The sequence below is a fragment of the Mesoplodon mirus genome (genome assembly GCF_964341445.2).
Source record: "Mesoplodon mirus genome assembly, chromosome: 6".
NCBI lineage: Eukaryota > Metazoa > Chordata > Mammalia > Artiodactyla > Ziphiidae > Mesoplodon > Mesoplodon mirus.
In genome coordinates, this window is record NC_138982.1 from 140,397,610 (window position 1) to 140,411,609 (window position 14,000).

General features: G+C 42.4%; 1 protein-coding gene across 8 annotated transcripts in view; it reads right to left on the minus strand.

Annotated features, from left to right (window-relative positions):
* Window positions 1-8,051: 8,051 nt before the first annotated feature.
* The window catches only part of ERG (ETS transcription factor ERG), a 279,810-nt gene continuing 273,861 nt past the window's right edge, over window positions 8,052-14,000 (minus strand). For all 8 annotated transcript variants that reach the window (XM_082626209.1, XM_082626216.1, XM_082626214.1 and 5 more), the window contains one exon: window positions 8,052-9,982. In XM_082626209.1, coding sequence (XP_082482335.1) covers window positions 9,462-9,982 — 521 coding nt within the window. In that variant the 3' untranslated portion in view covers window positions 8,052-9,461. The remainder of the gene's footprint in view (window positions 9,983-14,000) is intronic.

Sequence of the window (14,000 nt, forward strand, 5' to 3'; positions counted from 1 at the left end):
TGTCATTATTACAAGCATGTTTATAGGGACACTGTGGTCCATGTATCCTAGTGGACTTTTGGAAGTTTCCTGGTTTCCTTTGGAATTTCCCTAACAGGATTTTGGGTATACACTTTGTCTGTTCTACAATGAATGCCAAACTGTTTTCCCAAGAGATTGTACCCATCTCTGCTCCTACCAGTAGTTCATGAGACCTCCCTTTGTTTTACATCACCACCATCACCATTCTTAATTGGACTTTTTAATGTTTGCCAATATGGTGGGTATAAAATGGATATCATTTTGGTTTTAATTTACATGTCCTTGATTACCATGAGCTTGATGACTGTCCATACATTTATTGTCTATCACATTTCCACTCTTGAGAAGTGAGCTATTCAACACTTTTACATACTTTTCTATTGCTTTTTTCTTATTGATTTATAATAGTTATACATTCTGGATACTAGTAATTTGTAGGTTATATGAGTTACAATTACCTTCTCCCAGAGTGTAGCTTGTCTTTTTGCTCTCTTGAATGATATCTATTAATGAAAAGAAGTTCTTAATTTAAACATAGAAAATTTTATCAATATTTCTTGTATTTTTTTGGTCACGTTTAAAAAATTCATTTGCACCTCAAGTTCATGAAGATATTTTTCTGGAAGATCTTTGAAAATCTTTGTACTTTTGCATTTTAAATTTTAGTTCTTAACCACATATAACTGATTTTTGTGTGGTATTATATAACACTCCATCATATTTTTTCCCAATATAGATTTCTAATTGTTTTAGTTCTATTTATTAAAAAAATCCATTCTTTCTGCACTGATCTTCAGTGCCATTTATGACTATATCAGGTATTCAGATATGTTGGATTTGTTTATGGACTTTTCTTCTGTTCCATTGATCTATTTGTCTCTTTTTGAGCCATCTCACACTGTGATTCTTAATTACTATAACTTTATAAGATTTAGTATCTGGGAGGAAAAAATCCACAAAATATAGACTGTGTTTTCTTCTAAAGTGTCTTCTGTATAAATTCTAAAGTCAGCTCGTACAATTAAAAAGACTTGAGAGTTTTTGATAGGGATTGCAGTAAATTTCCAGATTTTGCAAATAATAAACATCTTTATAATACTGAATCATCAACTCCATGAACATGATTCACCTCTTGATTTATTTAGATCTTCTCTGATGTCTCTCAGTGAAGTTTTACTATTTTCCCATAGAGATCTTGCATATCTGTGTTAGATTTATTCTTAGGTACTACATATTTCATGTTCTTGTAAATAATATTTTAAAGTTTATTTTTCTAAGCGTGTGTGCTAGTTATGTAGAAATGCAATTGAATTTTTATTTCAACAATTTTGCTAAGACTCTTATAAATTCAAAAAATTAACCTAAGGATTAATTTGGATTTTCTACATAAACAGTCATATTTTTTGTGATTAATGAAATTTTGGGTTTTTTTTTTCTTTCCAATACTTATAATTTTTATTTCTTTTTTTCTTGCCTTAGTGTTCTGGTGAGAACTTCCAAAATTATGTGGAATATAAGTGGTACTAGTAAACATCTTTGTCTTATTCTTGACAACAAAGTAAATGTTTCAATTTTAAATCTTTAAGTCTGACATTTGCTGTATGTTTCTATAGATGCACTTTAACAGGTTAAAGAAGTCACATTCTATTCTTAATTTGGTAATAGTAATATATACCTGTTTGATTATATTAAACAAATTTTCTGTGTCTATCAGATGATCGTGTTTTACTCATAATGTACTCATGTGGGAGTTACATTAATTGATTGTCCAATATTAACCCAACTTTGCATTATTTTGATAAGTCCAACCTGGTTATAATGTAAGTGCTTTGTTATACATGGCTGAATTCTATTAGCTAATATTTTGTTTAATATCTTTGCACCTCACGTTCATTAAGTGTGATTTTCCTTTTTATACTGTCTTTGTCGACTCTTGTTATTTTGTACCATTGGTTACGTTAGCCTTACACATTGTATTGGGTCCCACTATTCCCCACGAGACGCAGGTTTCTGTGGAGAGGGCTTTCCCCACAGTTACTCTTGCTTTGTCCCCACCCCTTCCAGTGTCTCCTACAGGAAGAGACAGGACTCAACCTCCCAGAAATCTATTCTGGTTGTTCTCTCCCTGGGTATCACCCTCTCTGAAGAAGGCAGGTTGCTCCGTACTCTGCTCACCTTCTGCCAGCTTCCTGGAATATCCTGGCCTTCTAGTCAAGAGATCTTACCAAATGGCTTCATCACTTCTAGCCCAAATTCTTTCTTGCATATTTCACCTCAGCTCCCATCCCTTCCTTAGCATCTTAAGTGGAAAGCCAGCCTTGTCTCCCAGCCTCCGATGCCTGCTGGGAGGTGGAAACGGTTTTAGTCTGAAGCTGGGTTGAGGCTCCCTGGGGCTGCCCTACACTCTTTTAGCTGAGCCATGACTAATGCTGAGCAGGCTGGGACAAACCACCCCACGATGTGTGCCTTTATGGAAGAGTGTGGCAGGGGGCGGTCTTCCCGTTAAGTGAGAAAATGTGGAGGGGAACTTCAGCGGTCCTACCAGGCGGCTGCCACTCCCCATTCACCAGGTCCCTGTGGTGCTGAACGGATATGTACATTTTAACCTCCAAGCAAAGGGGGCTCAAATCAATCTGGAGACATAAAGCCACGGGACAAGCAAATCTGGGGGATTCTAATGTCTACATAATGTTTAATCCCCAACTGTGCTCCTGCCCTTGGGACTAAGTGATACTGACCAACAGTGAGACTTCTAAGCTGTCATGCATTTCAGACCCTTTTCCCTGATCTTCCAGGAACATATATATATATATATATATATATATATATATATATATATATGATATTTCATCATTTTGCAGAACCTGAATTCTGTAGAACTGGTAAAGACCTAAACAGCCAAGTAGTCCACCTACCGGATGCTGCTAAATATCCGGTGATTAATCACATGGTCTATACTTGAGCACCCATGTCCAGCAACTGCTGGGCAAAGGGTTGGCTGTTCCATATGAAGCTCCTCTGACTGTTAGAAAGTTCTTCTTGAGTTTGGCCAATGGGCATCCACACTGAGTCCAGCTATGATCCAGAAGTTACTTTTCTGGATGTTCATTCATGTTCACAGCCGAAGACATTTACTGACAGCTTAATACTTCCATTCACCACACTGGGTCCTGGACTGATGGGCCATAAATGTAATCATGCTTCCAGTATAAATACTGGACAGTCCCTTCAGCTATTCTTCCATGCCATAATCTTGGGTTCCCTCATCCCCCTCTCATCTCTATTAGGCTTGCTCTAGCTGGCCTACGCACCTGTGCAAGGTTATGTCCAGAATTGATGTTGGAATCAGTTCAAAACAGCATAAGCAAGTTCTCTTTCACAATCTTTTTTTAAAAATGCAACCTACATTAGGGTAGTCATGTCACTTTCCCATATCCTGTCAATATGAGGCAACATAGCTTAAGATTAAGAATAGAGGTTTGGACTACTGATACTAGGTAAAAAATAGATAACTAATGAGAACCTACTGTATAGCACAGAGAACTCTACTCAGTGCTCTGTGGTGACCTAAATGGGAAGGAAATCCAAAAAAGAGGGGATATATGTATACGTATAGCTGATTCACTTTGCTGCACAGCAGAAACTAACACAACATTGTAAAGCAACTGTACTCCAATTAAAATTAATAATAAAAAAAGGAATAGAGGTTTGAGAGTCAGTACTGGGACAAGCATTAGTTCACCCTCTTACCTTGGATGAGCTGGATAAACTGTTTAATCTGAGTGTCAGGATTTTTTATTTTTAGCTGGTTTCATGAGGACGCCTGGAAGGAGTCATGAGACAACGCATCTGAAGTGCTCAGTGCAGCGTCTACCCCAACCCCTTAGCTCATTAATACTGTAGATTCCACACATCACTGTCATCATCTCCAAAACCCTGATGTGCTTTTCACACGTGCTTTTGCTCAGTCCCACTCTCAGGTGCTTTGAATGTGATGCAGCTCCTAACATCATTAAGCTCCAGTAAGCCTGGAAAACTTGGCCCATCCCTTTAGCCTGCTCTTTCAGATCCTGAAATTGTCATGTAACCTATCTTCCTTTCAGCCCACAGCATCTGGAGTTGTCTTTGGTGTACCTCCTATATCTTCACCCTAGTGAGGTATAAATGAGTAAGGTCAAGGGCAGAGGCCTGGAGTCTGTCCCCGGGACCTCTCTTCCAGATGGGTATTGATCTTTTAATCAGTACTCTTTGGCTGTGCTCAACCAGTTATGACCTTGCAAAATCTCAAAACTGTTTTATGAAGTCCTCTCAGAATAAAATCCTGGTTACCATTTGCATGTTATTTTCTTTAGGGAACATGCTATGTGTATCTATGAGTCACGAAAAACTGCTATTTCTTTTTTTCATAAAGGTCTTACATTTAACATGCTTCCTGCATAAGTCTGTAATTCAACATGTTCTGACCCAAATGATAATCAAGTAATATTAAGGCTTGCCTTGACAAAATAATATCTTGTCAAAACTTTTTATGAGAAAATGAATGAAGCCTTTTCACTTTATAAAATTAATTTAAAATAAAAGTTATAAGTTAGAAGAATTTGCATTCTATATAGTGATTTCTATATAGAATGAAGTTCAGCTGCTTTTTCAATAGACTCAAAAGAATATGTAAATTCTATGAAAAAGTTAGCATGAGCCCTTACATTTTCAGCATAAAGTTTTCAGATTGGTCAGATTAAGACCAATAGACTTGTTCAAAGAAGTCCACATTGCCAGTGGGAGAGGCAGCCATGGAGCCCAGGGCGTCAGTGCTGCTGAGTCGAGCCTGGCCTTTTCAGCAATGTGCATTAAAAAGTTTTGATTGGCCAAAGGATTTTAGAAAATGCTAGAAGACAGGTAGTATATCTATGGTGTTAAGCAGAATTCTAAGGTGGTCTCTAAGATTCCCAACCCCTGGTGTACATGCCCTACAGAATCCTCTCTACTTGAGTATGAGTAGGACCTGTGAACATGACGGATTATCACTCCCATGATCAGGTTACATTCTATGGCAAAAGGAATCTTGAAGATATAAATAAGGCCCCTCATCAGCAGACTTTGAGTTAGTAAAAAAGGAGATTCTCCTGGGTGGGCCTGACCTAGTCAGGCAAGCACTTAAAAGAAGGCAGAGAAATTTGAAATAAGAGAGTTTCTCCTGCTGGCCTTGAAGAAGCAACTTCCTTGTTGAGAGGGCCACAAAGCAAGGACCTCAAGTGGCCTCTAAGACTTGAGAGTGGTCCCTGGTGATGGCCAGTAAGGAAATAGGAGTTCAGTCCTACAACCACAAGGAACTAAATTCTGCCAACAACCAGTGAGCTTGGAAAAGGACCCCATCCTCAGAGAAAATCACAGTCCTGGCTGATTCCTTGATTTCAGCCTGGAGAGACCCTGAACAGAAGACCCAGCTAAGTTGTGCCTGCATGCCTGACCCACAGAAACTGTAAGATAATAGATGTGTGTTGTTTCAAACTGCTGAGTTTGCAGTAATTTGTTAGTCAGCAGTAGATAACTAATACACATGAAGGCGAGTTAACAGTAGGGAGGAGGGTTGTCCAGAGGGAGCGCAACTCAGGATGACACTTCCAGAGTAAACTGGCTTCCCTGATTGTTGATTTTCATATGGCCGCAGAAAAAAATGTTATGGGATGGAGATTTCACACTGAACATTCCACACATAGACAAAGATTATCTTTTCCTCTGCTGCAGTGGTTCCCAAACTGCAACATGCTTCCAAATCACCTGTAAGGTGTGTTAGATCTGATGGCTGAGCCCCACCCTCCAGAGTTTCCAATTCAGCAGGTCTAGGGTGGGGCCTGAGAATTTGCATATTTAACAAGTTCCCAGGTGAGGCTGCTGCTGGCCCTGGTACCCCACTTTGAGTACCACTGCTCTATGATAAATAAAGAGGTTCCAGTTATTTTTAATATTTGATTTCTATAGCCAACCTTTTCCCCATTTGATATGAAAACATTTCACCAAGATTTTTTTAAACCAAGGTTAAGATAAAAAGAAGGAATGGAATGTGATATACCTTTGAGCAGTCCAAAATCTTTTTCATTCTCCAAGTATTCATCCAAGAACTTCTATTTGGGTGGCATGATGGAAGACCAATAAACATGATGCTCTTTTCTTTAACCATAGGTTACAGGTCAATCCGGGGGCTTGCGGGATCTCCATGTTTTCCCTATTTGCCATCACCGCCCCACATCCCAGGTGTTAGTGGTCCCTGCAGCATCTTGCATCCATGGCATGCCCCTCCAGACCCTTGTTCCCAGGTGGCAGGGGCTGCAGCAGCAAAGGGGTGCTTTGGAGGAGCAGAAAGTCCTCTACCTGCACCAGTCCTGACAAGTTGCTTCATCATGAACCCCTCTGAGACATAACAAGGACATCAAACTGGGAGCAAAAATGAAGTCTCGACTGAGATTTGGGAATCAGCAGAGATTCCACCATGTACAAATCCCAAAAGACTATTTAAAACAAGAAGAGGGCCCATCTCTTGCCAGCAGAAGGGAGATTCTGCAGGGATCTTGAGTGTACATCAGGGCAAACCGAGAGATGGGAAAAGCAGAGAGGAAAAGGTTCTTGATGTCACTATGAATACAAACTGGAGACTGCTTTGGAATTCGATTCTGCAGGAGCAGAGAGTGAACGTTATTTTAAGATATAATTGAATAATTATTTATTTGGGAGAACTCAGCATTATCATGTTATCCAAAATAATCCCAGTTGCTCATGCTTGTCATAACGTTTGCTAATAATCTGGATGGCAGGGGGAGGTGGGACCCTAACTGAAAACATCTGTTAAAACTGAAAATGAGAATTACGCCTTGTTTTTATTATTTTGTTCATGATACAATCCTGAAAGAGGGGATTGAGTGATTATCCGAGTAAATGTCTATTTATATGCAGAATGTAGGTGTGCTTCAACTTTGCATTGCAAAATAAAAATGACTGATCTTTCCCATTAAAACAGCGTGGGTCACCCCAGCTGCCAGCTTTTATGCTTTTACTTATTTATGTCTTCCCTAAGGAGACACAGGCACTTTGCAGGCCCTTCCCAAGCTGCTGTAATTGATGGATAGTTGGACTTCTTTTAATCCAAGTAATGCCGAGTGTCTGCAGCTTTGGTAATCGGATCCTACCAGCTTTAGAGACCACTGCCAAAATATCCAGAGCACAGAGGTTTGGCAACGTCATTTAATCATCGCAAAAGGATTACAGAGTGCAAAACAAGCCCCCAAACAGCTAGGAGATGGGCCAATTCAGAAACTGACTCAGGCTCGCCCCCTCTCACACGGCCTTGCATCCCAGCTCTCGAACTGCCTTCACCTTGGCCAAGGCTGGCATCCTTTGTGGCACATAGGAGAGAAAGGATGTCAAGGGGAATTGACTTTGGATCAGAGACATAAACAGTGTCTGATCATCTGTAAGGCTCAGGGTTGGTGAATCCCAAACCAGGGTACCCAGATTATCCTGGTGTGGGAAGGTCAAGGCCACAGTCTACCTGGTGAGAGCCTCCGATGGAGAAGCCAAATGGCAAATTTAGAAGCTGTCCCTTGTCTCGTTAAACTGAGACATTGCTGCTATCTGTGATGCTTTATTTACCAACAATACAGTTTACATTGAGAGCAATAGCTTGTTTGCCATTCAATGGATGCTTTACAGCAGGAATTAAGGGTGATTCGTGACTAGGTGTGGGTCTGGAATTTCTCAATTACAACCCCAGCTTTAGAGGCCTCTTTCCATTCTGGGTCTAAATCTGGAGGCTCCCAGGTGAAAGCCTTTGGTCCTTCTGCTCCAGACGGCTCCAGCTGGCAACAAGGCCCCGGAGAGGCCGTCACTGTTTGCGTGCCAGGCGTGCCATTTGCTTGGCTCTCCCTTGCACGAGTTTCTGGACAAAGGAGACTTCTAACACAAAACTCACCCCTTGCAGCACAAGTTTCTAAAAGGCAACTCTAGTCACTAAAAAAGTGCAAATGCAGACTCCTGTGTAAATCGGATTTGCCATGCTAGGCCAAGCTTATTTTATTACATACATTCTGCATTCTAAGAACTAATAACTTCATATTGTAAACATTAAGCATACAGAGTTAAAGTTCAAGGCCACATGAGATCATTGATTGTCCCTTTTGTCGTGTATCTTTGGCTGGCCGAGATCAACTCGTAGTGTATAAATGCATAAGTTATATAATTATTATATAAAAAGGAAAAAAAACAAAAACAAAAAACCATTGACTTGTCTACTTCATTCTGACAAACGCACAGCGTTCGCGACTCAAAAGGAAACCTGGAGCCCGCCTCGCCCCGACGCCTAGGTGATTTCGGATCGCGGTAGCCCAGAAGGCTAGCTCTTCCCTGACCCTGTGGAGAGCAGGGCCCTCACCTACGGATGAGGTCCTGAATGTTTCTTTTAAATATCAGACAATTCCAGTTACAATGTTTCTTTTGATAAACAAACAAACAGAGAGATGCATAACGTTGTTTCTGAATTCTACAACTTGGCCTGCCTCCAGGACGCTGTCTCCTTCCTCGTTAACACTGGATTTGGTACAACACTGACCGTACGAACCTCAAGTCTCCATGACTCAATTCTCTGCAGAACCGACACCGTCCTAAGTCCAGTCTTTACTGCTCGAGACATTTCTTTCCCAGTCCTTGCCTCCTCTTCTGCTTCCTCCTCTCCCGCCTCATCTGTCTACACCCACACGCTTGCCCTCCAGACACGTGCTCAGTCCCTCCCTTCGGCTCAGAGTTCCTATCATAAAGGAGTTGGAAGCTTTGGGTTGTCTTCACAGTTGGAGAGAGCTGACCGCTCTCCATCAAATGGAATGAATCTGATTTCACCCAAAACTGCAAGTGCTGATGAGTTCCCTATCAATGTCTATTGATGGGCCACAGTCTCTTTTCTTTTCTTTTTTTTCTGTGTTGATATGTTTCTCTTTTTCAATACAGGTAGTTTTTTTTTTTTTCCTTCAAATGACATTAGAAATGGCATGTTAGGTCCAGACTGTGTTATCTCTATTGCTTGAGTTTAATCCCAGTTTAATGCATGAGCAGGATCCCAAAGGCTACTCTAAGGTTTATACACTTCTTCAGAACATTTTCTTTGGCACTTTGTCCTTATGACTTCATGCTTCTACTTACAATGCCTTTTACAAGGTTGGTCCACAGACGATCTGTCCACGTACATTACATTTGTAGCATCCTCTTTATCTCTGTAGTAATATTTTAGTAATTCCCTCCCACTGAGAGTCTCTGGATCTCTTCCCCCGCTTCCTCCCCCTCAGCCCCAGTCAAGCTTTTGCATTCCTCTTGAGGCACTTCTGATTCATGGTCTCCGATAGAGCTTGTGGCAATTGGTTGGCGGTTGCATGTTGCTGGGAAAGGCCTCTCTCGGGTCTTTAGTAGTAAGTGCCCAGATGCGAAGGCATATGGCTGGCTGGGAGCCTAGTGTTAGGGTAGAGCCCTCCTGTTGGTGAATTCCAGTATGGGTTTGGGGCAGCAAAAAAACTGGACGAGGTCACGGGGAGGGCTGGAGGGTGGGGGGCCACAAAGTTCATCTTCTGCGGGTGGGTGTGATAGGAGCCCATGTAAGGGAGGTCCGAGGGGTACTTGTACAGGGAGGACTCTGGAGGGTGGGGCTGCAGGGCCTGGGCGATCCCGTGGAAGTCAAACTTGTAGGCGTAGCGCTTCCCGTGGACTTTGGTCATGATGTTTTTATCGTAGTAGTAACGGAGGGCCCGGCTGAGTTTATCATAGTTCATATTGGGTTTGCTTTTCCGTTCTCCCCAGCGCCGGGCCACCTCATCTGGATCTGTCATCTTGAACTCCCCGTTGGTGCCTTCCCAGGTGATGCAGTTGGAGTTCGAGCTGTCGGACAGGAGCTCCAGGAGAAACTGCCACAGCTGGATCTGCCCGCTGCCTGATGAGGTGGGAAAAGCAAAGAAAACCCCAGTGAGAACAGGATCTGAGCTAAGGGGTTCTTTCTTCAACGACAGTAGAGGGGGGCTGTGGCGTCCCACCCAGACTTCCTTTACCAGGCTGTGCGCCCATCCCTCAGCGGCGGGGGTATTGGCTACTCTTGTCCCCCAGCTCCCCCTGCTTGTCTCCAGAGAACTGCCCTTGGCTGAACAGGAGGTGCTTCATCCACCCCCAGGTAGCCCACAGCCTGATGGACTGACACAGGGTAGCAGAGGCCGGCCCCCTTGCCTTGAAGAGGGACCAATTCTGTGATGCTGGTCATGCCCCGGGCTCCACATGGGATCAGACAAAAGCAGGGTTCCAGCTAAGGCCACAAGCTTCCTTCACTTTCCCCTGTCCGATCCTGCATTCTCACTCCCTCTCTCCTGAGAAATACCCTTAATTAATCACTTGCACAAGTATCCTTAGCCCGAGCTCTGTGTCTAAGGAACCTGACCTAAGATGATGATCCTTGGTGACTACCAGGCTGATCTACAGATCCAGGTTCTTCCTGGAATGCAAAGAGTTCCTACAGGTCAGAGTTCAGGTTTGTTCCATCCATTTCTGACTTCCTTAGAACAGCCAAGTCAACTTTGTGTTTTGGGGGTGGAAGGGCTTACTTTTCCTCTTTTGTGAGGCAGAAAGTGCTGTTATGGGGCTGGCAATAATGACTTAATACCATTTACATTGGCTAGGTCAAGTAAAATAATAAAAGTCAGATTTAGGAAATGAACTTCAAAAAGTTTATGGAAAAAAATCGAGAATGGAAGTAAACACCGTTATTTCTAACATAACATTTGGCTGGCATGCAGAAAGCCATTCTGTCAAAACTTTTCCTAGAACAGAATTAACCTACTCAAAATGAGGAAGTTTAGAAAAAACTTGGCTCTGTTTCAAACCAGATCACCCATTTCCAGTATTTAGGCAAATGCATCTTAACGGAAATCCATGTGTTGTCCCTGCGTTGCAATGCCAATTGTGTTAAGCAGAGTTTCCAAAAGAAAAAACTGTAACAATGAGTGATCGCAAGCCCTCTTGGGGCTTCCAACAGAGTCAATGAGACCTCATTTGACTGGGTGGACACAGAACTCTCTTGATCTCATTGGAGAACTATAGATGTGGCTTTTAGGTTTTATCAAATTCAGAGAAAAATCCAGGCACACCATTCTAGACTCCATGCTACAATACTTTAAGACGATTGATGGCTCCCTAAAAGAGAGAAACATGCAAATATCAACAGTCATACCAGGAGTACCAGAAGAAGTATCAGGAGAGGTGAAGTACCAGGAATATCTGGTCCTGAGTACCAGGAGAAGCTAAGATGCTTTAAGCAGATTTTAGAAGCTTTGAAAATGGATACATGAGGCAGGTCTTTCCTCCCAAACTCCCAAGCACTGCCTTGGGCTTATTACCAAAAAGATTATCTTGTATTATACTATCAATAAATATCAGTAGATATGATAAAACCATTAAAGGAACTGTTGACTATTCAGGGAATTGATGAAATGTAAAACTCAATTATAAATGTGTTTTCTCTAAATCCTCTCCACTAGCTCCCTATATAAATTGTCCAACTCATAAATCTTTGTTTCCATGTTGGCTACATGGAAATGGATATGTTTGTGAATTTATCCATACAATAGCATCATGAGAAAGGTCAGCCTTTTCTGAATTTGTTCTGGAAAATTAGCATTTTCAGTCTAGCAACACATTTGAAATGTATTAACAGCTTGTAGTTCCTCGCAATGGAAGGCTTTGCTTTTTCGGGACCACATATTCAAACTGTTCTCAATCAAGTTTTCTTGCCCCCAACATTTCATTAATATGCATTTAAAAAATACAAAGAATAGTTTGAGAAAACCATATGGTTTTAGTAACCAAAGGATTACTACTTGAAAAAAAATTCCATATATGACCTGGGAATAGGGAAAAACATAGATTTTTGATTTAACAGTGTAACATATGTTTCAAAATAAACACATAGAGTTGTTTGAAAATAAATATTCACTGTCAACCTCCTCCCATACAGAGAACAATCCCACAGATTTTGTATAAATACACAGATCTTCCTCAACAGTCAAACTTATACTTGGTATCTATTCAAACCTTGGCATTGCCTCTTGGGAATTTGTCCCTCACCCACTTCCTTTATAAACATGTATAGGAGAGAACCAGTGTACAAAAGTGTTTTCCCATCTCTCCCGTTTCTGAAGTAAGTCAGGGAACTAAATTCATGGCTAGAAACTCAAAGTTCAAAGGACGGATGAGGAATTTCTCCCTAGACGATTTTACCCATCAGCCCTTGTACACAAGGTTCGGGCCTCTGAGCATTTCAAGAGTCTATGAAATAAGACACCTGTAAGCAAAACTCATCAGCTTCCGAACCTGAGAACAAAACCATAAATGCAAATCAATTAATGTTTAAGTAGATGTTATAAAATGTAACATTATGTCAAGCTCGTTACTTGTTAAATTTAATATAACAAAACCCACTGCGTTCACAGTCGACAGCAGATTTTCTCGCTGTTCGAGAATCCTCAAGGGGGCACAATGTTTGCTGAGAAGTTATAGTCAGTGGTAAATTAAACGAATTACTTGTGGCCATGAGTTTCGAAAGCAATTTATTAAATTCTTCATTTGCTGTCGAAACAATAACACTGTGCACTCAAGGTGCATTTTAGAATATAGAATAGGGATTCCAGGACACAAATGCCCAAGATTTGGAAGCCTAAGAGTGGCTTGGGTATTCCACTGGCCAAACCAACAAGTAAAAGGAGAAGCTCTTATAAGACCGGACCTTGCACCCAGACAGCCTCCCCGCCTGCACCTCAAGAATTACCTTCTTCGGAAAAACTCTTCATATCTATTTTCTCTCTCTATCCTGATAACCTCCTTTAGAACATCAGTAAGGAAGGAGTGGCTACTTTTGTCCTAGTTTTGTCCAAGGTAATTAACTAAAAAGGCAGGATGGGGAGGTGGGGGGGACCCAAAGATGTCGGCTGCCCACCTACAGGAGAGTCCAGTGGGGTGAAGAGGCGTGGGGCGTGGTTTCAAAGAAGACAGAAGGCAATCCTTTAATTCCGGGGAAGAAAGTGGTCTCCGAATGCAATTAAAAGAAAAGAAGAGGGCTTCCCTGGTGGCGCAGTGGTTGAGAGTCCGCCTGTCAATGCAGGGGACACGGGTTCGTGCCCTGGTCTGGGAAGATCCCACGTGCCGCGGAGCGGCTGGGCCCATGAGCCGTGGCTGCTGAGTCTGCACGTCCGGAGCCTGTGCTCCGCAACGAGAGAGGCCACAACGGTGAGAGGCCCACGTACCGCAAAAAAAAAAAAAAGAAAAGAAAAGAAGAGAAACATACTAGTGAAGAGGTACAGACTGAGCCCAAAAGGGCAAAACATCTCAACGGTTTATAAACCACAGAGAAAAGCACAGCTGGGGGTGAGTCAGCAGCTGTGGGTCAAGTAGGAGGGGTGTCCCCAAGCAGGGCACTCCGCAGCCAGCTGATGGAGGAACACAGCAGTAAATAAAGCAGAGAGGGTCTTTAAAGCAGCAAGCACCACAGTGGCAATCACTTGGGCTACTTTCTACAGGAGGTGCTGCAGAAAAACCGACATGCACAGCCTGGACCCCCCAGCGCATCGGGATCAAGGCAGCAGGCATGTGTCTCAGACGGAAGGCTTTGTCTGTGGCTCAGACAGGGCTTGTTGCGGGGGTGGGAGGGGCAGGGCAGTATGGTGGCCGGAAGCACCCGTTTGGAGTTGGTACTGTTGCAGCCGAATCCTGGTTCTGCTCACCTGGCTCTCTGTGCCTCAGTGTCCTCGTCTGCAAAATGCAGGTGGTGGTAATACCATCAAGATGGTGGTACTATCCTGTAGGGTCACTATGAGGGTGGATTCAGTACATGAGTGCTCTTATCATGATTTGTTTGAGCTGGAAACCAGGGCTTCAAGAAAGGTACATCCCTTGCCTAGAGCCAGGAGATG